Source organism: Megascapheus bottae, chromosome 16 (genome assembly GCF_031878675.1).
Source record: "Megascapheus bottae isolate mThoBot1 chromosome 16, mThoBot2.hap1, whole genome shotgun sequence".
In the NCBI taxonomy this organism is placed as follows: Eukaryota; Metazoa; Chordata; class Mammalia; order Rodentia; family Geomyidae; genus Megascapheus; species Megascapheus bottae.
Window position 1 is genome coordinate 4578104 of NC_143524.1, and position 25861 is coordinate 4603964.

Genomic DNA, 25861 nt, shown 5'->3' on the forward strand with positions numbered 1-25861 from the left:
CTTGTGGACTAGAGGCCAAAGTGACCTCTGCCCTCTTGGTTTTGATTCCACTATCTTCCCAGGGTCAAGAAGGAGCCAGGAGCCAGCTGTGTGGTTCAAGGGAAAGCATGCTAGTCTTACAGGGCGGGCAGGGAAGCTAAGAGAACAGCATTTGGTCCTAGAGTTCAAGCCCCAATACAGACACACACACAGATTCCCAAAACAAACAAATCAACAGGAAGAATCACACACAATGCAAGGTTGGTGATGGTTTCCGATGATTTATTTTTCTGCTTATAAAAGTAATACATGAAGAGCATTGGATTTGGTGAGAGCATTTTAAGCCCTGGCACTGTCACCAAGTGGGATCTAGACCAGTCACATGTCAGAAGTGCCACTTCCTCATCTGAAAAACTGGACTAGAGGCCCTGTTGTGCTCACTCCACAGGTGGCAGTGCAATCCAGCAGCAGAGGGGAAGCCCTTGCTAAACTGGAAAGTACCAACAAATAGGAGGGATTAGTGTCCCCTCCCTCTGCTGAGATAGCACCAAGGACCCAGCTCCTGCTCCTCCCCTGGCCAATTCCACATAGTGACTCAGTGGGGAATGGAGCCACAGAGATCTCACAAGCCTAGTAGTATACTGGGGTCCTACTGGAGTCTCTCCAGAATCGGGCATCTGCTGTGGCGAGTTGGATGAGGACCTCCTCCAACTCAGGTCCATCCTCTGGGAAGCGCTCACAGAAGGAGCGGATGAGGCCTGCAGCTGAGGCTTCATACTCCAGGAGCTGCACTTCTGAACCTGGGTGGATGAGAGAGAACATAGCAATGGGCAAGGATATGAACAGAAAGCAGAATTATTACAACTACAGGAGCATCAAGTTCTCAATGACCTGTGGGGCCCAACACTGTTCAAAGTTCAGCTTACTTATCTAATTTAGCCCTTAGAATAGCTATAGGAAGAAGGAATTATTATAGGGAAAGTATTAAATGAATTGAATTGCTCTCTGCTTCCCCCCCCCTTATTTTTGCCAGTCCTGGGGCTTGAACTCAGAGCCTGAACACTGTCCTTGGGCTTTCTCAAGCCTAGAGCTCTACCACTTGAGTCACAGCACCACTTCTGGCTTTTACTATATACGTGGTACTGAGGAATCGAACCCGGGTCTTCATGCATGCTAGGCAAGCACTCTACCTCTAGGCCAAACACCTGGCTCCCTCCCTTTCTTCACTTAAGATTTATACCAACAAGCAGGTTGTGGTGATGCACATCTGCAATCCTAACTACTCAGGGAGCTGAGATCTGAGGATTCAGGTTCAAAACCAGGCAGGGCAAGAAAGTCTGTAAGACTCTTATCTCCAGTTAACCATCAAAAAGCTGGAAGCAAAGCTGTGGCTCAAGTGGTAATTCTAGCTTTTAGCAAAAAGCTAAGGGACAGCGGTCAAGCAATGCAGTCAAGCCCCAGTACATGTGTACACACACATACACACACACATCCCAAGTGTGGGTGTGTGAGATGGTTTCTGCTCCTAATCCTAGCTACCTGGAAGTGGGAGTGGGGAAGATGGAAGTTCCATGCCAACAGGGGCAAAAGGCTAGCAGAAGACCCCATCTTAACAAACAAGCTAGGCATGGTGACACATGCCTGTGTAATCTGTTATGAGAGACACTGGTAGAATGCTCATGGTCTGAGGCTTGTCCCAGGCAAAAATATAAGAACCTACCTCAAAAACAAAACGTAAGGAAAAAAAAAAGTGTTGGAACTATGGCTCAAATGGTAGAGTGCCTGCCTATCAAGTGCAACCAAGAAACAGATTTTCAGGGACCGGGAACGGGCCTGTTCTGAGTGTCCCAAGTGCTCATGGGAGTTTCCCTCTAACAATTCCAGCGACTCCACCTTGTCATAGCATTGAGTGTACTGTGGCATTTTGAGGGCTACTGTAGCTAAGAGCCCGGGCTCAGACTCAGAAGGCCAAGTTCAAGTTCTGCCCTTGTCCTCTCCTTATAACTAGCTGTGTGACTTCAGGCACATATGCACTCCACATTGGGTTGTTGGGAGTTAATCCATGAAAATATTTTATTTAGGGTCTGGCATATCATCATCACTATCTTTGTTGTTTGTGTGTGTGTTGGTCCTGGGGCTTGAACTCATGGCCTGTGTGCTATCCTGGAGCTTTTGTGTTCATGGCTAGCACTCTACCATTTGAGCCACAGTGCTACTTCTTGCTTTTTTTGGTGGTTAACTGGAAATCAGAATCTCACAGACTTTTCTGCCTGGGCTGGATTTGAACCATGATGTTCAGATCTCAGCTTCCTAGGATTACAGGCATGAGCCACCAGAACCTGATTCATGTTTTATTTGTATGTGTGTTTGAACTCAGGGCCTGGATGCTGTTCATAAGTTTCTTTTGCCCAAGGCCAGTTCTCTACCATTTGAGCCATAGCTTCACTTGCAGCATTTTCCTGGTTAATTGAACATGAGTCTCACAGATTTTCCTTCCCAGGCTGACACTGAACCAAGATGCTCAGATCTCAGCCTCCTGAGTAGCTGGGACTAAAGGCATGAGCCGCTGGCGCTGGGCTGTGATTTTTAGTGGCACCTCAAGTAGTTCAGGAGAGGATCTAAGTCCCTTCCACCTCTCCATCCCTCAACAGCTCTCACAGGGCTGGACATAAAGCAATGGCTAGGCTGTCCATGGGGTCAGCAGGCTTTGTTTATTCACTCAATTTGACAACAAGGAGCAACTGCTCCTGCCAGCCCCATTTTAGAAAGAGGAGACAGTTGAGGAAATGGCCAAGCATGACTGTGTATTGAGGAGTCAGGATAGCACGCTCCAGGGACCTCCATGACAGATCTCAGGGAGAATCAGGCAGAGGGAAAGGCATGTACAAAAAGTTACAGGAGGGCCGGGAGTTTGGCCTAGTGGTAGAGTGCTTGCCTAGCATGCACGAAGACCCAGGTTCAATTCCTCGGTACCATATACGTAGCAAAAAAGCCAGAAGTGGTGCTGTGGCTCAAGTGGTAGAGCCCTAGCCTTGAGAAAACCCAGGGACAGTACTCAGGCCCTGAGCCCAAGCCCAGGACTGGCAAAAAAAAAAAGTTTACAGGAGAGGAGTGAGCCGGGTGTGCTGGAGAAATGGAAGTGCACGTAAGGTGCAGGCGCCAGACGCAAGCCAGGTCAGGCTTTTGGAAATGGAACCGTGGAACCGTCACTTGCAAGGAGAGGAGGGAAGGAAGTTGATCTCCATCCCACACACGGCAGAATCCAATTCTCCCTTGGGGTTCTATGTGGCCTGTGTAGTCCCTGCTCGTTTTCTGATCTTGACCTGGTGCCAGGGCTTCCCAGTTCCTACTCTGGCTGCCCACAAGCCCCTGCTCTGCCATCTTCCTTGGGCCTTGTACTGCTGCCTTCCTACCAGCATGACCCCATGTGAGCGTGGAGGGAGATGCCAAGGTTTCCGCCTGAGGTGTGGTAGGAGGAAGAGCACAGCAGGGAAGGAGAGGAGCGAGCACTCCGCACCGCACACGCCTCCTCTGAGCTTGCGCAGGGTTGTGAATCCTTCGTGCACTCCAAAGACCCTGCTTGGCTTCATCAAAGGGGCCTGGAGTCCATCACTCACCTTCAAGGCGAGTGTTGGGCTGCACAATGAGCTTCCGAGCTTCCTTACGCAGCAGCACTGTGTCTCTGAGGGTGAGGAAGCACTCGGGGGGTGCATTGGTGACGGCTGCATAGCCCTCATACAGGGCCCGCCCTGCGACCACATCCCCTGTGGACTTGAGCACCTGTGAGAAGGAAGGAAAGAAAAAGGTCCACTCCCCTTCCATCCACAGGGTTCTAGCAGGGACTAAGGCCAACAGCCCTCAGCCCTGGACAGTGCTGTCATGGTTTATCTCCTCCCAAATTTAGGTGTCAGCCAGATGCTGAGGGCTCACACCTATAACCCTGGCCACTCAGAAGGATGAGATCTGAGGATCTCAAATCTACCACCAAGCTCTCTCAGGTATTACCACTGGCCTCGGCTCTTGCTGTTCTTCTTCTGTCTCAGATCTTTGCATAGCTGATTCTTCCGTGGCATTTAACGTTCCAGCTTAAATGACACCTCCTGCAGGAAGCCTTCCTTGATCTGCCTTTCTCTTCCCTTTCTTATCTCACTCCCCTTAACACCCTGCAGTTTGTTGACTTATAATTGTCACCTTATGGAATGAAAGAAGACTCAGGAGGCTATGAGATGTTAAGAGGGTCGAGGGCAGGGCAGAGGCTGGGGAGGTGTTCAGAGGATGGGGGCAGGACAGAGGCTGGGGGGGAGGGTCTAAAGCGAGAGGGTCTCACTTACCTGGAGTCTCCGCAGGAACCGTTCTAGGGCAGGCTTGCCCACAGACCGGATCTTGCTGCGGTCCAGGCGGACCCGGGCATCGGGGCGCCCATCAGAGCCAATGGTGGGAGTGACCGTAACAAGTCCCTGGCCGGCTTCCAGCAAGACTCTCAAGATCACATACCGGGCCTGCATGTGGGCCTGCCAGGGCCAGGGGGAGAGAAACCATTTGTAGCAAGTATCAAGTGCTTATCCCAGGCCTAATGAATTGTACTCCCTAGGAACTGTTCATTAGTACTTCACCTTGCCACCACCCCCACAGCGTAGCTTTCCCCCACCCAGGGCAGAGCACTGCTCACACCCACAGGCCTTGCTCCTCCTCCATCTTGTTTGGAAACAAGGCATCTCTGTCCCTTTAGCAGATGATCAAATGGAAGCCCAGGAAGGAGTGTGACCTCTTAGGTCACACAGCTGATGAAGGAGGAGCTAGGATTAGACCTAAGTGCTCTTTTTTCCCTCTGCTAGACCTGGAGCTTGAACTCAGGGGCTGGGCATTGTCCTTAGGCTTTCTCAAGGCTAGCAATCTACTACTTGAGCCACAGGACCATTTCTAGCTTTTTCTGTGTATATGGTACCGAGGAATTGAACCCAGGGCTTTGGGCATTGCTAGGCAAGCACTCCACCACTAGGTCACACTCCTGGTCCACCTGTTCATTTTATACATCGCTTTTTCCTCCCTTCTTCACTTCCTCCAATTTTTTTTTTAAACTGGTTGTAGAGCTTGAGCTTTGGGTCTGCCCTGAGCTGCCCCTGAGCTTGTGCACCGAAGGCGAGAGCTCTACCTCTTTGAACTACAGAGCCACTTCCAGTTTTCTGGTGATTAATTGGAGATAAAGAGTCTCATGGACTTTCCTGCCTGGCCTGGCTTCAAACTGTGATCCTCAGATCTCAGGCTCCTGTAAGACACCAGCGCCCAGCCCTCCCTTCATTTCCAACACAGCTCTATGTTGCCCAGGATGGAAAATGACAAACTTTCTATCTTACTCTCCATACTCAGATTTAAAATGTGTCCTCAGACCAGGTACAACCGCTCATGTCTATAATCCTAGCTACTCAGTAGGCAGAGGTAGAACTGTGACCCAAGGCCGGTCAAGGAAAAGAACGAAATGTGTGGCTCAATTGGCACAGCGCCAGTCTAGCAAGTGTGAGGCCTTGAGTTCAATCCCAACAACAATAACAACAAAAAAGTGTATTCTTTATGATAATTATATCATATTGCTCCTCAAACCACAGGCCCATGTGAGATACTGCGTATACAATCAGCTCTTATTGAGGTACTACTAAACATCTAGCCTGACCCACCTGGAGAGGAGGATGGGGAGAGATGCTCACTCCCATTTCACAGACAGGAACACGGAGGCTCAGAGCAGCTGAATTAAACCCAGCTCATCTGCCTGGTTTCTGTGCCTAGAATCCTGATCTTAGCTCTACAGAAGGCTCCTGCTCAGGACCCACGGGCTCCACCAGCCCTACCTGTCGCCAGCTGGAGGTCTCTGGGGTATAGAACTCCAGAGCCAGCAGCCCAGCCCGAAGCATGTTGAGCCAGTTCACGTAGATCACATCTTCTGCATCTGTCCCCGTGAAGCCAAAGATCCTAGAGGTCCAGGAGAGCACCACGGTCAAGGGTGACCCTGCCTGCCAGCCCCCAGAGCCAGCCACCGCATGGGACATTCCCACACCCTTCCGGCCCACAGCTCCTACTCCAGCACTTGAGGGTTGAGGCAGAGATACAGGCCCACACTCTCAGCCCGGCATTCTTCGTAGCTGGAGGCAATGGTGCTGAACTTGCTGTCCCACGTCTCCCCGCTCCGATACCAGCTCTGAATCTGGGAAGGAGAGAAAGGAATTAAGAGCCCACCCATGCCTACCTTCCCAGACCCCCGGCCTTCACGGCGGCTGCCTTTACCTGCTCCCCTGTCTCAGGGTTGATCACTGTCTCCTGGTCAAAGTTGAACACTCCTTTCTCATCCTGCAGGACAGTTACAGGCAAGGGGCACATGAGGGACAGGTGACCCATCCTGGTCCAGGCCTTTGGCCCCACAGCCCCTGGGCCCCAACAGTGGCTCAGAAATGTGAATGGGGATGGGCTCCCATCTATAATCCTAGCTACCCAAGAGGCTGAGATCCGAGGCTATCAGCTTGAAGCCAGTTCAGGCAGTGAAGTCCCTGAAATTCTTACCTCCATGTAACCATCAAAAGCCAGAAGTAGAGCTGTGGTGGCTCAAATGGCAGAGCACTAGCCTTGAACTAAGAAGCTAAGGGACAATGCACAGGCCTTGAGTTCAAACCCGTTTCTGGCACCTGCGCATGCACATGCACACACGTACAGACACACTATACACACAAAGCAGAGAGGGGCAGTTTGCCCCTGGGCAGGCTGCACAGGGCATGGGGAGGGAGGAAACCCAAGGAGTGGCCGCTGGTCCAGGCTGGCCGCCTCCTCACCTGTGAGAAGAGTTTGCCACTGCCGTGGCCCAGCAGCTCATGCAGCCCCACCTGCACATCGAAGGAGGGCCCCTTCCAGAGGGTGAACACATCCTGCAAGACAAGCAGGGACCCCATGAGCCCATGTCCTGCCATAGCCAGCCCGGCTGACGGCTGTGTGGGCCACATGCTTGGTGGAGGCCGACCCAACTCCTTTTGTAAAGATGGAGGCAGGGGAGAGTGGGTGGGAGAGGAGACGGAGCCTCCGCCACGCACACAGGCCCACGGCAGGAAGTGGCTAGACCAGGATCAAGGCTTATGGCTCAAGGGGTTGAGCCCAGCCCCTGCCCCCCCTCAGGCTGCTGGTACCCACCTTGTCCTCCTCCTCCAAGAACGTGAGCTTCTCTCGTGGTGTGGAGTAGGCCACAGCCAGAACATTCCCCAGGGACACATTCTTGAAGCCTTCTGTCTGCCTCAGGTCATCATCTGGAAGAGAAGGCCGCAAGGGAACCAGAGAGAGGTCCAAGTCAAGGGTCACACAAAAGGAACAAATGGGAGCCAGGTGCTGGTGGCCCACGTGTATAATCCTAGCTACTCAGGAGGCTGAATTCAGAGGACCACGGTTCAAAGTCAACCTCAGGCAGAAAAGTCTGTGAGACTCTTATCTCCACTTAGCCAGCAAAAAAAATAAAAAATAAAAAAATAGCAGCCAGGTCCTGAGTTCAAGACACACACACACACACACACACACACACAGAAATAAACAGCCAGGTATGGTGGCTCACACCTATAATCCTAGCTACTCAGGAAGTTGAGATCTGAGGATCACAGTTCTAAATAGCCCAGGCACTAAAGACCATAAGACTCTTAGCTCCAATTAATCACTAGAAAAGGGGAAGTGGGGCTAAGGCTCAAGGAGTAGGGTGGTGGCCTTGAGCTGAACTGCTCAGGGACAATGCCCAGGCCCAGAGTCCAAGCCCCATGACCCACAGAAGAAGAAGAAGGAGAAGGAGAAGGAGAAGGAGAAGAAGAAGAAGAAGAAGAAGAAGAGGAGGAGGAGGAGGAGGAGGAGGAGGAAAGAGAGGAGGAAGAGGGGAGGAGGATAAGACAGAAGGGTGAATTGCACAGGGAAGTCTGTGGCCAGAGTGAATGGGGGGAGGGGATTTCCATGGGGCCTTGGGGTTTAGGAGGGGGGGAGGGGTCACCCATGGGGCCCAGGAACTCACAATTGGGGATGTTGATGCCAGCAGGGATGCCAGAGCCAGCGAAGGTGAGAACATCCAGGGAGGTGAAGTCGGGGGTGAGGAACTTGTCCTTCTCGAAGGCTGGCGGCCAGGGCAGCTCCTTCAGTAGCTGCTCAGCACGGGCCACCAGCCTCTTGAACTTGGCACTCATGGCCTTATTTACCATGGCCACAAAGCCTGCAGGGAAAGAAGGCTGTGGCTTGCCAGAGCCCTGGGGGACCAGGGTCCTGGGATTCCACTCTCTCTACCCCACCTTTCCAGCATCACGTGGGCATGGAATGCCACGGTGGGCAGTGCCTCTGTGCAGGCTGCTGGAGAGAGCAGACCTAGGGCCGGGCCCAAGCACATGAAGTCCAAGCAGAAAGCTGAAGGTGTGTGAGGCTGTCTCCCACACAGGCTCAGACCTAAGCCCCTGGTGAGTCTCTGTTCCCCTCCCAGGCTGGATGCTTGGCTTTTTTATTCAGGGCTAGGAGGAACCTCATCCATCTAGCAGAGGCAAGTCTGACTCCTCAGGCAGCATGCCAGCCAGTGTCTAGCTACTCAGAAGGCTGAGATCCAAGGATCAAGGTTCCAAGCCAGCCCAAGCAAGAAATTTACAAGACTCTTATCTCCAACTAACCAGCAAAAAGGTGGAAGTGTAGTTGTGATTCAAGTGGTAGAGCACCTGTCTTGAATAAAGAATCTCAGGAACAGCATCCGGGCCCAGAGTCTGGAGGAGCATAGCTAAGTACCACAGAGTGCTGAGCTCAGTCGCCAGCAACAGATTAAAATGCCAAGGGATGATGTACAAACGGGTGCACACAGGTCAGCTTCATATAACAGTACCAGAAACGTGATAAATGATTATGTTTCCCATCTGTTATTATTGGGAGTAGACTTGAAGCGAGGGCAAGGGATTCTAACCCAACCTCCTCCACCACGAGAAGTTACCTTCAAACTCTCCTCGGGAACCAAAGGGGTCTCGATAGCTCTCGATGAAGCCGATGTAACTGGGGGAGAGAAGGGCAATCATGGAAGAGGGTGGGCAGGAAGTGGGGAGGGGAGGGAGGGCCAGTGCCTCACCTTTCCACAATGGGGCCTTTGTCCTGGATCCAGAAACGAGAGCCCCTCTTGTGGGCCTCAATGGAGCCATGGGTGAAGCTTTCCATGTACTGGGCCAGCATCTGCTCCTGGAGGCTGTTGGCTGCATGTGCCTGCGGACGAGTGGGGCTCAGTCAGCCTGAAGAGACCCTCACATCCCATCCCCCAGCCACGCCCGCTGCCAGAGGAATCCTGAGTCCCCTGCACCCCCCTCTAGGCCCAGATCTACCTTGGCTTTCTCCAAGTGCTCTACCACCTTCTGGAGGATGGGGCCATAGTCTCCCCGTGTCACCTGGAAATGGCTCCCCCGAAATTCATAGTTCTTCAGCTTGGGAGCCATTTCAGAGTCCAGAAAAGGATCTACGAAAAAAGAGGAAGTGCTCAGGAAAAGGCTAGTGTAGACACCCCAGCTTGTCATTTCTCTCTGAGACTCATTCTAAGATGGTCCATGGTACCCCATTACCAACCGAAATTAGGATTAACCTCTCATCTTCAAAAAAATTATGTCATACAAAAAAATTATGTCATATAACATAAAATGTTCTGATCCCTATCAGTTCATTTAAGCTTCTCACCAACTCTGCAGTATGTCAGTCTTACAGAGCAGTATGTTCATTTTATAGTTTGGTATACTATGACACTGAAAGGTTGTCTAGGTTTTCTAAAGTCACGAGGACAGCAAGTAGACAGCAGAGATTCAAACCCTATGTGGCAGATTCCATTGAAAAAGATCCATTGGTCAGACACCAATGGCTCACACCTGTAATCCTAGCTAATGAGGACGCTAAGATCAGAGGATCAAGTTTCAAAGCCAGTGTGGAAAGACAAAGCTGATGAAGTCTTATCTCCAATTAACCACCAAAAAGGCCAAAAGTGGAAGTGCAACTAATTCAGCCGACAGCTGCCTGTGAGTAAAAAAATAAGCAAGAGCATGAGGTCCTGAGTTCAAGCCCCAGTACCAGCATCCATATGTGCCAGGTATGGTAGTACATGCCTATAACTCTAGCACTCGGAGGCAGCATGAAAGCCACACCAGCCACAGCTATAAAGCAAGCCCTTGTCTCAATAAAAATGAAGAGTGGAATCCTAAAAGCAGTCCCAGTGGTCCTTAGGAGGAGACAAGAGGATAGCTGGGAGAAGAACTGTGATAATAAAAGGGAGAAGTTGTTATGTGCTTTCACATTCATGCAGTAACTTAGAAAGTGGGAGGGTTTTTTTGTTTTGTTTTGTTTTGTTTTCCAGGCCAGCTTAAGGAGAAAAAAAAAAGTCCTTAAGACCCCATCTCAACCCATAAAAAAGCTGGAGGCAGTATCATATATCCAAAATACCACTTTAGTAGAAAGCATAAATAGGATTGTGGCCCAGCCCAGCCCAGCCCAGGCAAAAAGCATGACTTACTTTATTTATTTATTTATGCCAGTCCTGGCCTTGAACTCAGGCCCTGGGCACTGTCTTGGGCTTCCTCAAGGCTAGAGCTCTACCACTTGAGCCATAGCACCACTTTCAGCTTTTTTCTATGTATGTGGTACTAAGGAATTGAACTCAGGTCTTCGTGCATGCTAGGCAAGCAATCTACCACTAGGCCAAACTCCTGGCCCCACAAGATCTTTTTTAAAAAATAAGAAAAGCAAACAAGAAAGGGGACTGGCTCAAGTGGTAGAGAGCTGGCCTAGTGCAACTCCCTGAGTTCAAACCCTAGTACTACCAAAAACAAGAAGAAAAAAGATGGAGTCAAGCAAGAAAGTGGCCACTAGCTGAGGAATGCCAGTGGCCTTCTGGATGCTGAAAAAGAAAAAACAAACCCTCTCAAACTTGTATTATTTTGAATGTTAGACTTGCAATAATTTGTTACAGAAGTCATGGGATACAAAGATACTGTTGCACTTTGCTTGACTTTGATAAATAGAATCATTTCTTGTTATTTCGGGGTGATCCATCTCAAAATGTCCCAGACCAGGGAAGATATGAACCCTGCATGGATGATCTTTTTTTTCTCCTCTACAACAAAGCTTAACTTAACAGATGAGGCCCAACTAACAACAGCCCAGCACTGGTGGCTCACACCTATGATCCCAATACTCAGGAAGCTGAGATCTGGGGATCGCAGATGAAAGCCAGCCTGGGCAGAGAAGTTACCATGAGACTCCTATCTCCACCGAACCACTCGAAAGACCAGGAGAGGAACTGTGGCTCCAAGTGGTAGAGCTCTGGCCTTGAGCAAAGGAGCTCAGGGACAGTGCCTAGGTCCTGAGTTCAAGTCCCACAACCAACAACAACAAAAGCTAATGACAGAGTGATTGAAACAATATGCTATAGTAGCTATCGTCACAGTTACTTAAAACTAATGGGTGGTTCTTTCTATTGGATCGTGGGAACTCTGGGCCTGGGTGCTGTCCCTGAGCTCTTCAGCTCAAGGCTACCACCCAACTATGGCTCAAGCCGTAGTCCCACTTCTGGTTTTCTGATGGTTAATTGGAGATAAGAATCTCATGGACATTTTTTTTAGTGCCCGGGCTGGCTTTGAACTGCGGTCCTCAGATCTCAGCCTCCTGAGTAACTAGGATTACAGGCGCGAGCCACCGAACCTGGCTTCATTTTTGAAATTCTTTTTTTTTTTTTTGTCAGTTGTGAGGCTTGAACTCTGGGCCTGGGCTCTGTCTCTGAACTCTTCAGCTCAAGGCTATCACTCTTAGCACTTGAGCCACAGTGCCACTTCTGGTTTTCTGGTGGTTCATTGGAGGTAACAGTCACACAGACTTGAGTACCCAGGCTGGCTTTGAACCAAGATCCTCAGATCTTAGCCTCCTGAGTAGCTAGGATGACAGGTGTGAGACACTGAAGCCTGGCCAGTTTTTGAATTATTGCATTCAATATTTTTAGACCACAGATGGCCACTGGTAGGCCAAGAACTTGAAAAGTATGATAAAAGAGGACCAAAGAACTTAGGCCGAGTAACAATGTTTATGTGCCAGTACTGGAGCTTGACTTGGGGGCTGTCTCTGAGTTTTTTCCACTCAAGGCTGGTGCTCAACTACTTGAGCTACAGCAACACTTAAGGCTTTTTGCTGTTAACTAGAGATAAGAATCTCACAGATATGTCTGCCTGGACTGGCTTCTACCTAGGATCTCAGCCTTCTAAGTAGTGAGGATTATTCCAGCACCTGGCTGCCACTCCCCCCACCCCCCCCCGTCTCGGTCTCTTTCTCTCTCTCTCATTGGTTGTGGGTCTTGAACACAGGGCCTCTTTGTGCTCAAGCCTAGTGCTCTACCATTTGAGCCACAGCACTACTTGCAGTTTTTGAGTGGTTCATTGGAGATGAGAGTCTCACAGGGACTTTTCTGCCTGGACTGGCTTGACCTCAGCCTCCTGAGCAGCTAGGATTACAGGCGTCTTATGTGCTGCTGGACCTAGAGCCCCTCCTGCTCCCTGGACTCACATCGGACTAGACATTGTGTATCTCACAGCTTCCCCATTGCCCCACGGTGGCTCCTGCCACTTCCTTCACCAAATATGCAGTGTGCCACACATCAAGTACCTGAGAATCTGCCAAACCTAGGTACTGGAGAGACAACACTGCCTGAAACCCTGTCCCTGTTCTGGGAGCTTTGTACTAAGGTAGGGTAAACGGAAATCCAAGTGGGAAATTATGGAGCTGGCTGTGGGCCACGTGCGTAGGGAATGCGAAGGTGGCTGGGTGGATGCGGAGGGGCTGGAGGAAATTCTGGGCAGCAGGCAGGGAATTACTGTGAGAGGCCAAGAGAAAGGAAAAGATGTGGAATCCAGAAGCTGAGGAGACAGTGGGGGCAGAGAATCTAGGGTAGAGGAAGGACTAGGAGGACAAGGGTTGGAGAAGATGTGTGCTGGGGGTGGAGAAGAGGTAAAGATGAGCCACAAGGCTGAGCACTGGTAGCTCACAGCTGTAACACCAAGCTATTCAGGAGGCTGAGATCTAAGGATCACAGTTAGAGGCTAATTCACCAGACTCTTATCTCCAATGAACTGGCTCCACCACCACTACCACCCCCCAAAAAAAATAAAAAAGTAGAGGCAAGGTTCAAGGGTAGAGCATCAACTTTGACTAAATAAAAGCTAACTAAGCCGGAGTGGGAGGCCCTGAGTTCAAGTCCTACTACTGTTACAAAATAAAGCAAGGAAGAGCCAGCAGGGGTTGAGTACTGACAACTCATGCCTGTAATCCTAACTGCTCGAGAGGCTGAGATCCGAGGATTGAAATTCAAAGCCAGCCCAGGCAGAAGAGTCCATGAGACTCTTATCTCCATGAGCTGGAGCAGAAGTAGGGCTCAGGTGATAGAAGGCCAGCCTGAAGGGGAAAAGGCAAGCAAGAGTTCAAGGCCCTGAGTTCAAGCCCTACTACTGGCACATACACAAAAAGGAAGGCCAGCAAAAGCAACCATCGGGGTCTAAATGCCTCCTCTGAGACCAGGTAAGGTAAACCATGTCTGCGAGTTTGGATTGGATCCCAGGGAACTGAGGGCCTCAAATGGAGGCTGCTCAAGGCTGTATGCAGAAACAACTGGGAGACAAACTCTTTCTGCTGGTGCGGTGGGGCTGGTGGCCTGAGTTTCCCAGGTCTGGGAAGCCAGGGAGGACCCCAGGGGTCTGGGCACACCTTTGTACAGCACAGATGCCAGTCGCACTTCGTAGAAGGTCTTCCCGTCCTGGTCAACCTCCTTGAACAGCCGGGTATTGTAGGCACTGAGGTTCTGGAAAAGACAGGGACACGTTTGGGGGGACAATGAGGTCTAGAGAGACAGCAAGGGAGGCAAAGCAGGCCGGGGCCTCCATGGAACCTTCGAGGGTTGGCTGTGAGATGGCAGAAAATGGCAAGGGCCGACAATCCTGCTTGGCTCTGCATGCTGAGTACTACCTTTTGCTAAGTACCGACTCAACCATGCCAGCCATCGTATAATGTCAGTTAACCTCAGGCCACATCAAATGTCCACAGAAATGCGGCTCATTGGCCCAGAGCCCTGGCCAGAAGTGTGGCCCCGCTGTTTCTTCCTGCCCCGAGCTATGGCAGGCCCTAGAGGCAGAGCAGTCCCCGCCTCCCACACCGGTGACGTCAAAGGACCTTCAAGTTCTTCCTACCCCACAGATCCAAGAGGCTCTGACTCTGGGCTCAAGCTAGGACCCAAAAGTTGGCCAGAGGTGATGGACCAGGAACAGGAGCCCCACCAAACTACCACCCTGAGACTCGATGCCCAAACCTGGGAGTCCAGAAAGTCTTGGGCAAGTTTGGCATCTTCCATGGTACAATTCTCAGAGAAATAGGTGGTGACTCCCTGTTGGGGAAGAGGGGAGAGGAGTTAACTGAGGCCTGGGGGCCTGCGAGGAGGCTGATGGCCAACCTCCTCCCCAGACTCCCCGGGCCCCCTCTCAGCAGCCCCTTCCAGGGGAGAAGGATCTAAAACAACCACACAAACAGACGCTCATTTGGGGGTCTGTCCTCTCCAGCTGGCCCACCTCCTCAGGCTTCTTTCTTGTCTAACTCTACACAGCCTGAGTTCCCTCCAAAGACCAGAAGCCCAGAAGCTCCTTCCTCAACCCCTCCTTCCCCGGGGCCCTCCTCTGCTCTCACATTTCTCTCTCCTGTGTGCAGCAAGCACCCTGGGAGGTCAGATGTAAGAAGGGGTTCAGGGAGTATTCATTCCATTTTGCCTGTTTCCCACTTTACAGATGGCAAAACAGAAGTCAGCTATAGAAGACAGCCAGTAAGTCCCTCCCTCCAGGCCAGGGGAGGGAAGGACAACACTGTCCACTCCCAAGTCCCCTGGAGGCCTCACCTCCTTCCCCAGCCCGAGGTGTCGCAGTCTGGGCTCCAGAGAGAACATGAGGTCCCCACAGCGCTGCCAGAGCTTCCTCATTTCTTCCGGATTCTCTTGGGCGGCCACACTGCACATGACCACACATTCCAGCTTCTCCTGCAGGGGAACAAAGGAAGCCACGAGCCTGGTCACGTGCTCCCCCCAAAGCTGCCCTCCAGGGCCTTCCTCAGCCCCCCGGCTCTCGGCTTCTAGCTGAAGACCTTGGAGCATGGCTTGGGGGACGGCAGCCCCAGCAGGGCCTGACAAGGGCGGACGCTCAGGCCAGCACAGTCCTGATGAACTGGGCGGCCATGTCGCTCTCACGGGGACTCATGTAGATAGTAGGGCCTGCGAGCACTGGTGCTGGGACTCTTTCTGTGACATCCATCACTCCTTCACCCCCGTACCCGACCTTCTCCAGCTCACCTTGGGGAGGTTGGGAACAAACTTGGTGTCACCAAAGGACTTGTAATTGCCCATGTTGGAATAGACCCCAGCAGCATAGACCAGGAACGCCTGAAGAGGGGAAGCAACACTGAATCAGAGACCAAGGAAGCACAGCCCCACCTCCTCCTAGAGAGCGTCCATCAGAGATCAGAATCCTTAGATGCAACGAGAACCAGGATGGAAGGGCGGGCAGGAGAGTCTGGGGACAGGACCCAGAGATCCTGAGAAACGCCAGTCCACCTTGTTTTCATAAACCAATTTTCAGGCCTCCATGATATACCCAAACGGGTCTCAGTAGTTCAGTCTCAAAGTTCATCAGAAAACACCCAGGCTCTCACCCACCTTTGCTCCCTCTACCTCCGTCTCATGGCTTGAAGGCCACGTTCCAACACTGTCCCTTTTTCTGGGAAGCCTTCCCCCAAACACCAGGCCCCAGGCAGCTAGCAATGGATCCAGCAAACAGAACCTGACAGGGGCTCAATCATCGACCTATACTATGGTGTTTTTGAACCCCAACTCTAGTCGCCCTCAAAACCTCCATCTTTCTTTCTGGAAGACTAGCTAGAGGAAGAGGGATCTCCCTCCTCCACCCCCTCCAAATGCAGGTACATAAACTGGCTCAGCCAATTACAGAGAACTCTTTTCCTTAGTTACAGGGATGAGGCTCAAGGCCACTATTGCCTAGGCTGAAGCCCCTAGGGTTTTCTACTGGGGTGGAGACAGAATTGAAGGAAGACTGCATCTCGATGGTAGCACTGAGCTCCTTGTTCCAGCTATACCTGAAGCCTCCTCTAATCCAGGACTTGGCAACGGTGTGAGTCAATTATTTTATTCACTCAAACCATTTTGAGATGGGTTCCTACTATTTGCAAACAAAAGTATCCCATCAAGTGGGACTTCATTCAATGAACATTTCCACACATGCTACAGAATTCTAGGAATATTACTCAAAGTGCAGTAAGGGTGGGAGAAATAGCAATTCAGCTCAGAGACACGCTGATCAATCCCTTTATTGCACGTATAGAAAACAGACCATATTCTCAAATATGGGGCTTGAACTCAGAGCCTGGAATGCTAGCCCTGAGGAGGTTTTTTTGCTCAAAGCTAGTGTTCTACTACCCGAACCACAGCTCCATTTCAGGTTTTCTGCTGATTATTAACAGATAAGAGTTTCAGGGACTTTTCTGTCCAGGCTGGCTTAGAACCTCAATCCTCAGATCTCAGCCTCTTGAGTAGCCAAGAATATAGTCATAGGCCCAGTTTCATACTTCCTTCATGTGTGTGTGGCGGGGCGGGGGGGTCTACCATTTGAGCCACAGCTCTGCTGTTTTACTGGAGATAAGAGTTCATGAACTTTCCTGCCTGGCTGGCTTTAAACCTCGATCCTCAGATCTCAACCTCCTGAGTAGGTGGGATTACAGGTATAAGCTACCAGTGCGCTTCTCTCTCATACATTTTTGGTGGGAATGTAACAAGGCAAAAAAAGCTTCCTGAGAGGGAATTTAACAGAATTGTTTAATTATCAATGTATGGAGTCCTCAGTTCAGCAATCCAACTTGTAGAACTACATCCTACTCACACACGCATGCAGGATGCTGTTGTTTAAGAAAAGCCAGCCAGGGGCCACTGGCTCACACCCGTAATGCTAGGCACTCGGGAGGATGAGATCTGAGGATCGTGGTTCAAAGCCCATGAGACTCTTATCTCCAATTAACTACAAAAAAGCCAGACCCACAACACCTAGCACACAAATCTCATTCCCGTGAGAGTAAAAGCCTGACACCCTGCGTATGCCCACGCATAGGTATTTAAAACTCCGACAGGGAAGGAAGAGGACGGCCATGGCCACCTCTGCAGAGACTGTGAATGGACAGCTACCCCGAACCAGCAAGTATAAAACTCTGAGTTCAATCCAGTTTGTCTTTCTGTATCATTACAGGAAGAATTCATGACACCTGGCTAGTAAATCCACAAACAGGACTGTAAGTCCAGAATTTGGGAACTGAGGGTAAAGAGATGAGAGGTCTTTTCTTCTTTTCTTTTCACACTACCAAGGTTTGAGCTCAGGCCTCACTTGCTAGGCATGTGGCCTGACAAGCCATTTCCCTGGCCCCGTTTGCTTTTAGATATTTTTCAGATAGGGTCTTGCTTTTGTCCAGGTTGGTATAGAACCCTGATCCTCCTATTACCACTTTCCATTTGCATCACCATACATACTTGGACCCTGGTCCAACGACTGAGTCTGAGAACAGCCTGGGCTACAAAGCAAGAACTTACATTTATAAAGTGATTTGTTGAACTGAAATCCTATTGTACAACTACCTGAAAGTAATAAGAAGAAAGAAAGAAAGAAAAAAGAAGAAAGAATGTGAGATGAAAGGAACTAAAAGGAAGAGAAAGAAAGAAAAGAAAGGAAAGGACACTGGTGGCTCATGCCTACAATCCTAGTTACTCAAAAGGTTGAAAATGGAAATTTGAAGCCAGCAAAAACAGAGACTCCAAGAGACTCTTATCTGCAGTTAACCAGTAAGAAGCCCGAAGTGGTGGTGTGGCTCAAGTGGCAGCTGGTACCAAAAAAGCTGACCAAGACTTCAAGCTGTGACAAAAGAAACCACCTGGCCAGCCTGTGGCTTATGCAGAAGCGTGTCTTGCCTGCCAAGTGTAAAGCTGGTGTTGCAGTTTGAACTCAGAGCTTTATAATATATAGATAATATATATAATATATATTATATAATATATATGTATATCTCCATCACAAATGAAAATCAGGAGACAAACAGAACATTTTGCCCAGGTCCACATAGCATGGAAGTGAAATAGTGGCCTTGATCTCAGACCTTCTGATTTCTACTCTGGACTCCCGCTGTCCTCCATGGAAATCCGCTGTGACTTCCTTAGTTCTAATCACAGCAGCCATAGGAGCCATGGCAGACACAGAAAGCCACACACACAGATGCCACTTTCTCCAACACAAGACAGACATGGACCCTGCATCTGTGTCCCTACTACTCGGAAGCCCCTCAGGAAACAGCCAGAGAAACTCACCTGGTACTCCTCCTCCGTAAGGCCCTGGGCTAGGGCGCGATGGCGCATCTCGTCAGGGTCCTGGGCACGGAAGAGGCGGCTGAGCAGGGTATAGATGTAGGGCGCCTCCGGAGATGTCTGCAGCAGCACGGCCAGGCCTCCATACCAGGCGGCCCTGGACAGGTAGTGGGCATAGAGGCGCTCTGTGGGTGACAGCAGGCGGAAGGCCTCTCGGCAGTTGAGGCTGGACACGCCAATGTCATTAGGCAGGATGTACTGGGTGTCTGCCATGAGACCTGCAGAGAACCAACACCGTGATCCACAGTCACCAAGGGCCTAGGCCCACAGCCTATTTGAACTGTCAGCGGGGATTAGGAAATATACTGCAGGAGCTACTCACGTAGAGATCCTGAGATTGAATCAGGGGACCACAACATGAGACATTTAGTGGGCAATATTTGGCCTGTGGCCCATCATTCCTGAAGTCTGATTCTAACTTCCTATATCACAGGTGAGGAAACTAAGGCCCAGGGAGGCCAAGAGTCTTGTTCAATCCACAAAGCCGCACAGACCCTCATTCCTAGACTCCCAGGCTACGCTCTTCCCTGCCTCTCTCCTCTGGCCTCCTAGCTTCTTTGTTCAGAATTCTTCTAAACCTTTGCTAGGCTCTGGTAGTGCAAACCTATAATCCTAGCTTCTCCGGAGGCTAAGAACTGAGGATCACAGTTCAAAGCCAGCCCAGGCAGAAAAGTCTAAAAGACTATTATCTCCGATTAAGTACCAAAGAAGTTGGAAGTGAGCAAAAAAAGGCTCAAGGACAGCACTCAAGCCCTGAGTTCAAACCATCCCCCCAACACACACACACACACACACACACACAAAGAGTGGGAAGACAATGGGTAATGCCAACTACATCAGACAAGTATGCAAATTAAATTATTAAGATTTTCCTAGAATGTACAGGTATAGGCAGAAACTATTTTTTAAAAGAGTCCCAGGGGTACAGCATCTAGGAGACAGACTTGAAGCGCACGAGCTCTGAGCCTTGTCAACCCGCCTATGGCCTGAAGCAGCAACAGCTGATCTGTCGGGAGACGTAGAAGGAGGATGTTTCTTTCATCTTAACCTCTGAGCTAGACACTGGGCTCCGCTATCTCTAACCGCAAGCCTCCTGTTTTTTGTTATGGCTAAAGCTGCTGGCACCTACAGAATGCAACTTGTCACATACATCCTGACCTCGCCTCGCCCTTTCCTATGCAAAAATTCTGATTAAAAAAAAAAATACACTCCAGGTCTAGTGTAGCCTAGTGGTAGAGCGCTTGCCTAACACGCATGAAGCCCTGGGTTCAATTCCTTAGTATCACATATACAGGCCCTGAGTTCAAGCCCTAGGACTGGCAAAACAAACAAACATAATCCTAAGTACTCAGGAGGCTGAGATCTGAGGTTCAAGGTTCAAAGCCAGCTGGAATAGCAAACTCTGTGAGACTCTTATCTCCAATTAGCCACCAGAAAACCAGAAGCAGCGCTGTGGCTCACTGTGGCAGAGCACTAGCCTTGAGCTGAAGAGCTCAGGGACGGTGCCCAGGCCCTGAGTTCAAGCCCCAGGACTGGCAATAAATAAATAAGTTAAATTAAATAAATAAACTCGAAGATGTGTGTGTGTGTGTGTGTGTGTGTGTGTGTGTGTGTGTGTTTCCTCAATTTCCTACCTTCTTTCCTCAGAAACAGCTTGACATGGCTGGTCTGTGGCAGGAGTACATCAAAATAAAAAGTTTCTGCACAGCTAAGGACATAGTTACTAAACTAAAAAGACAGCCAACAGAGAAGATCTTCACTGCAATCAATCCAACGAAGTCTGAATATCCAATATATGCAAGCAACTCAGGAAACTAACCCCCCCTAAAGCGAATAAACCAATCACTAAATGTGCAAAGGATCGAAGGAGAGGCTTTTCAAAAGAAGCAGGAATGGCAAAGAACTATGTCACCTGTGGGGAGGAGGCGAAAACTGGGAGAGTGTGTTGTCCAAAAGAAATGTACTGTTTACCTGACTTATATAACTCTAACTCCTCTGTACATCACCTTTATAAAAATAATTTTAAAAATTAAAAGAAGAGGAGGAGGAGGAAGTGGGGGAGGAAAAGGAGGAGGAGGTGGAGGAGGAGGAAGAAGAGGAGGAGGAAGAAGAGGAGGAGGAGGAAGAAGAGGAAGAGGAGGAGGAGGAAGTGGGGGAGGAAAAGGAGGAGGAGGAGGAGGAGGAGGAAGAAGAGGAGGAGGAGGAGGAGGAAGAGGAGGAGGAGGAGGAGGAAGAGGAGGAGGAAGAGGAGGAGGAGGAGGAGGAAGAGGAGGAGGAAGAGGAGGAGGAGGAGGAGGAAGAGGAGGAGGAGGAAGAGGAGGAGGAGGAAGAGGAGGAGGAGGAAGAGGAAGAGGAGGAGGAGGAAGAGGAGGAGGAGGAAGAGGAGGAGGAGGAGGAAGAAGAGGAGGAGGAGGGGGAGGGGGAGGAAGAAGAGGAGGAAGAGGAGGAGGAGAAAGAGGAGGAGGAGGAGGAGGAGGAAGAGGAGGAGGAAGAAGAGGAGGAGAAGGAGGAGGAGGAGGAGGAGGAGGAGGAGGAGGAGGAGCAGTAGCAGCAGCAAGCCAGGTGCTACTCAGGAGGCTGAGATCTGAGGATTGCAGTTCAAAGCCTGGGCAGAAAAGTCCCTGTGAAACCCTTATACCCAATTACGCATCAGAAAATTGGAAGTGACACTGGCTCAAGGTGGCAGAGTGCTAGAACAGTGCCCAGGCACTGACAACTGACAAAACAAACAAACAACATAAGGCAATGTTCATCATTCTTGGCCATAAAGGAAATGCAACTCAAAATAACTCTGGTTGTTAGATTGGCCAACACTGTGAACTTGAACAACCAATGTTGGCAGGGATGTTGAGAAAAGAAACTCTATTTCACTGTTGGGGAAATATAACCTAGTATAACCCTCTAGACAGCAGACTGGCGATTACTGGAAAAACTAAGCACGGATCTTCCCTATGACGCAGCCATCTCACTCCCAGCATCTAAGCAGAACTTCACAAATCAAGATACCATAAAGATACTTGCACATCTATGTTCACTGCTGCATTGTTCACAACAGCCAAGTTACAGAAACAGCCCAGATGCCCTACAATAGATGAGTAGATCCAAAAAATATGGTACTTATACCCAGTAGAATTTTACACAGCCTTTAGATAGAATAATATGTCATTTTCAGGGATATATTATTTTCATTATTATTTTTTTTTTTGCCAGTCCTGGGCTTGAGCTCAGGGTCTGAGCACTGTCCTTGGATTTTCTCAAGGCTAGAGCGCTACCACTTGAGCCTCAGCATCACTTCTGGCTTTTTTCTATGTATGTGGTACTGAGGAATCGAACCTGGGTGTTAGTGCATGCTAGGCAAGCACTCTACCATTAGGCCAAACTCCTGGCCCCTTCATTATTATTTTTAAGCTAAGCTAAAGACATATGCTAAAAACATTATTATCTTTAAGCTAAGCTTAAAGAGACAGTGCATGTTATTCTCTCATATGCAGAAGCTAGATCTAAAATATTCTGGGACATAATAAATTATATTGATTTCAAGGCACACACAGTGAAATCAAAGGGTGTTCTTTTTCATTTTTTAAAAATTCTTATTCTTTTTTTTGTTTGGTTTTTTTTTTTGCCAGTCCTGGGCTTGAGCTCAGGGCCTGAGCACTGTCTTTGGACTTTCTCAAGGCTAGAGCTCTACCACTTGAGCCTCAGTACCATTTCCGGCTTTTTTCTATGTATGTGGTGCTTAGGAATTGAACCCGGGTCTTCATGCATGCTAGGCAAGCACTTTAACCACTAGGCCAAACTCCCAGCCCAAAAATTCTTATTCTAGAGGTGATGTACAGGGGGGTGACAGTTACCGAAGTCAGGTAATGAGTACCTTTCATTTTGAACTATGTCATCCCTTCCCTTACTGTTTTTCCTTCCCATCCCACCCACTCGTCATCTCGTTCATTTTCAACATAGTGCCTAGTATCACTGTTGCATTTGTTTACCCTTTGTGCCTCCATTTCAGTGCCCCCTTACTCTCCCAGAGACTGATACAAGAACAAACAAGACAAAAACAAAGCCCTTTCGGTTCACACCTGCAATCCTAGCTACTCAGGAAGCTGAGATCTGAGGATCACAGTTCAAAGCCAGCCCAGGGAAGGAAAGGCCATGAGACACCTCCAAATAACCTCCAGAAAACCAGAAGTGGAGCAGTGGCTCAAAGTAATAAAGCGCTAGCCTTGAGCAAGAGTTCAGGGGCAGTGCTCAGACCCTGAGTTCAAGCCCCACAACCAACAACAAAAAACCCAAACAATTAAACAAAAACAGCAACAAAGAAAAACCCTCTTGTTTCCATTTCTTGAAGTTCATTTTGATAAATATTTTATATGATCAGACGCACATAGGCATTGTGCTTTTGTGTTCTTAAGAGTGGCCTCTGGGCTGGGAATGTGGCTTAGTGGTAGAGTGCATGAGGTCCTGGGTTCAATTCCTTAGTATCACATAAACAAAAAATAAAATAGAATCTTAAAAAAAATGGAGTCTTGGTTTAATTGTGTGTAAATACCTAGAGTCCTATATAATAATTTATCAGGTGCCAGTGCATTTTAGATCTAGCTTCAGCATATAAAAGAAAACATATGCCATTTGTCTCTCTGAGCTTGGCTTATCTCACTTAACACGATTTATTCTAGGTCCATCCATTTCCCTGCAGATGACATATTATTCTAATGACTGTTTAAAATTCCATTGTGTATAGTGTAAGGTCTGCCGAAAGGAAATTCCACGCAGTTCAGGAGAAGAGGGTTTATTGTGTGAGGAAAAAGCAGACTCCTGCCGCTCAAGATGGAGTCTGGCCAGCAAGAGAGCTTAGGGCGGGAAGTGAGAGATGATATAGGGGGAGGGGTAGAGACACATGGGAAGTAGATGTGATCTCAGAGGATGGGGAAATGCCTCAGTGGGGACCTCCCACTGCCCCCAGGCATGCCAGTGGCCAGGGTTACAGATGCTGGGGGGATTTCCAGGGTGCAGGGGGAGAGAGCCAAGGGAAGAAGTCATTGCTTCCAGTCGGACCTAACATACAGGTACTGCATTTTGTTTGGATCCGCTCATCTACTGTCGGGCACTTGGACTGGTTCCATAAGTTGGCTATTATGAACACTGCATCAATGAACATGGATATGCTCATATCTGTATGCTATCCTGGCCTGTGAGGGTCAGGCTGGCCCATGAATCTGCATCACTGAGTAGGATAACCACACAAAGAAATGAGCTGTCATGTATGGAGGCCATGCCTAACTTTGAGCTACATCGTGGCTATTGTGAATCACTTTCTGCGGAGACTTGATTACCATTGGGTATGAATGTGTAATTGCTTTATCACTCTCTGCTGAGACCTATAGTGAGTGAGCACGTGGACCTCCCTATCCTGCCCACCTTTGTGCTGACAGGCTCCGGCACCCGATGTTAGCAGGAGGGGCCTCCTGAATAGAAAAGTTCCTGCCTGATGGATCTCCCCGACGCTCTGATTGTCCTCAGGCAAGGGAGGTCTGGGTGCGGCTGTCCTGGTCAGGGTGTGTTCTCCCTATCCCTCCTGCTGGTCGGGAGGGACTGAGGACTAAAAACCCTGACAGTCCTGGTAGGTGCCCAGGTATGGTATGGCTGGGTTGTGGGAGAGATCTAGGTGTCGTTTTGGGTTTGCCAGCCATGGGGCCTGACCTCAGGACCCAGACACTGTTCTCCAGCTTTTAAACTCAAGGCTATCATTCTTTCACTCTGGGTCACAACACCACTTCCCATTTTCGGTGGTTCATTGGAGATGAGTCTCCATCTTCAATCTTAAATCTCAGCCTCCTGAACAGCTCGCGGGGATTGCAGGCATGAGCCGCCAGCACCCCGCCTATGTTGGGTTTTTGAGGAGCCTCCAGCCTGTGGTCCAGGGTGGCTGTTTCGTCTGCATTCCCACCACCCCCAGTGCCGTAGGGCTCTGAAGGGACATTCTCCCGGGAGGAACACGAAGGCCCCGCGCCTAGCTGCGTCTGATCACATACAATACCGACTCCTCACGAGGCACTAGGTAAAAATGAGCTGTATGACTTGTGGGTGGGCTGGGAGGGAAAAACTGCGTGAGGGAAGGAGTGCCATCGTCCAAAGTGAAGTATACTCATGACCTGGCTGATGTGACGCTCTCGGCCATCACATATACACGACTTGAAAAGATCCCCGGTCCCTGCAGCATCTGACCCACCCCGTCCCTCCCTCTCTCCTCCCCAGCCCTCCACCCTCATGCTCCCGCCTTCCACTTCGTCCTGGAAAGCCACCGAAGTTCGCCGCCCATGTTGCGGATGGGGAAGTGGAGATTCAGTGAGGGCCAGAATCCTCACTAAGCTGTCGCTGCCCCGGTGAGCCCCGGGCTGGCGGAGCAGGGGACGGGGCGGAGCCCCTCCGCGGTCCCACCGCCCCGCCCTGGCCCCGCCCCCGCCGCCCCGGGCCCCGCCCCCGCTGCCCCGGGCTCCGCCGCCCCGGCCCAGACCCCGCCCCCCGCCGCCCCGGGCTCCGCCCCTCCGCGGCCCCACCGCCCCGCCCCCGCCGCTTTGCCGCCCGGGCCCGGGCTCCGCCCCCCGCGGTCCCGCAGCCCCGGCCCTGGCTCCGCCCCCCGCGGCCCCACGGCCCCGGGCCCCGCCCCCGCCGCCTTGCCGCCCCGGCCCGGGCTCCGCCCCCCGCGGCCCCGCCGCCCCGTCTCGGGCTCCGCCCCCGCGGCGCGACCCCGCGGGATTCTGAAGGGTGGTAGCTCCGCGGCTCCGAACGCCCGGGGCCTCGGGTCCCGCCAGGACGTGGAGGGAGCCGTGCAGGATGCGCAGGAAGGGCCCGATCGTGGGCTCGGCCCCACGCCGCGCGGATCCCCGGAGGGTGACATACTGTGACCCCAGCCCGGGCGCCGCAAACTCACCTGCAGCAGCTGCTCCGCTCGCACACTCACTTCCTGCTTCCGGCCCTCCCATTCATCGGGGCTTCCCAAACCCCGCCCTCCCCGGCCAATTGTCTCGTTCCGGACCCAGACGGGCAGCGGCTTCGGCCAATAGGCGTGAAGATAGCGACGCCCCGCCTCCGCCCCGGGCTCTAGGCGTCGCTCGGCCCGGCCCCTGCGGCCTTGGCCTTTTGTGCACCGGCCACGCTCGCGTGGGGGTGGGGATCCTGGGTGACCGGCTCGTCCGCGGCCAGGTCCAGGCCAACGGGGCTGACAAGATCCACAGCACCACGGTCCCTACGGATCCGAGACCTCCGGGCACACACAGCCAGACCCCCAGACCCCCCACCTTTCACTGGACTTGGTGGGGTAGCGGGGAGGGAGTCGGGGATGGAGGCCTTTCAGAGACCACACAGATGTAGGTGTCCGGAATCAAAGCTAGT

The 25861-nt window shown here is 50.8% G+C and overlaps 1 protein-coding gene across 1 annotated transcript; it reads right to left on the minus strand.

The window, feature by feature from the left end:
• Positions 1 to 244: 244 nt before the first annotated feature.
• On the minus strand, positions 245 to 25452 carry Dpp3 (dipeptidyl peptidase 3). Its single transcript, XM_090347307.1, has 18 exons — positions 25401 to 25452; positions 18416 to 18690; positions 15350 to 15439; positions 14903 to 15040; positions 14327 to 14401; positions 13729 to 13822; positions 9327 to 9457; positions 9080 to 9210; positions 8948 to 9006; positions 8000 to 8194; positions 7147 to 7259; positions 6795 to 6887; positions 6256 to 6318; positions 6051 to 6175; positions 5823 to 5943; positions 4311 to 4490; positions 3597 to 3759; positions 245 to 779 (listed from the first exon to the last, which is right to left on the minus strand). Exons 1-18 carry the CDS (start codon positions 25450 to 25452, stop codon positions 610 to 612), a joined length of 2268 nt encoding a protein of 755 aa, XP_090203433.1. The 3' UTR covers positions 245 to 609.
• Between the last annotated feature and the right edge of the window lie 409 nt (positions 25453 to 25861).

Excerpts from the sequence above, each read along its gene's own strand:
- Dpp3 (XM_090347307.1), bottom strand. The coding sequence starts at position 25,452 with ATGGGAGGGCCGGAAGCAGGAAGTGAGTGTGCGAGCGGAGCAGCTGCT. Across the intron at positions 15,041-15,349 it reads TTGTTCCCAACCTCCCCAAG|GAGAAGCTGGAATGTGTGGT; the intron begins GTGAGCTGGAGA and ends GTTCCCCTGCAG. Across the intron at positions 6,176-6,255 it reads ACCCTGAGACAGGGGAGCAG|ATTCAGAGCTGGTATCGGAG; the intron begins GTAAAGGCAGCC and ends TCTCCTTCCCAG.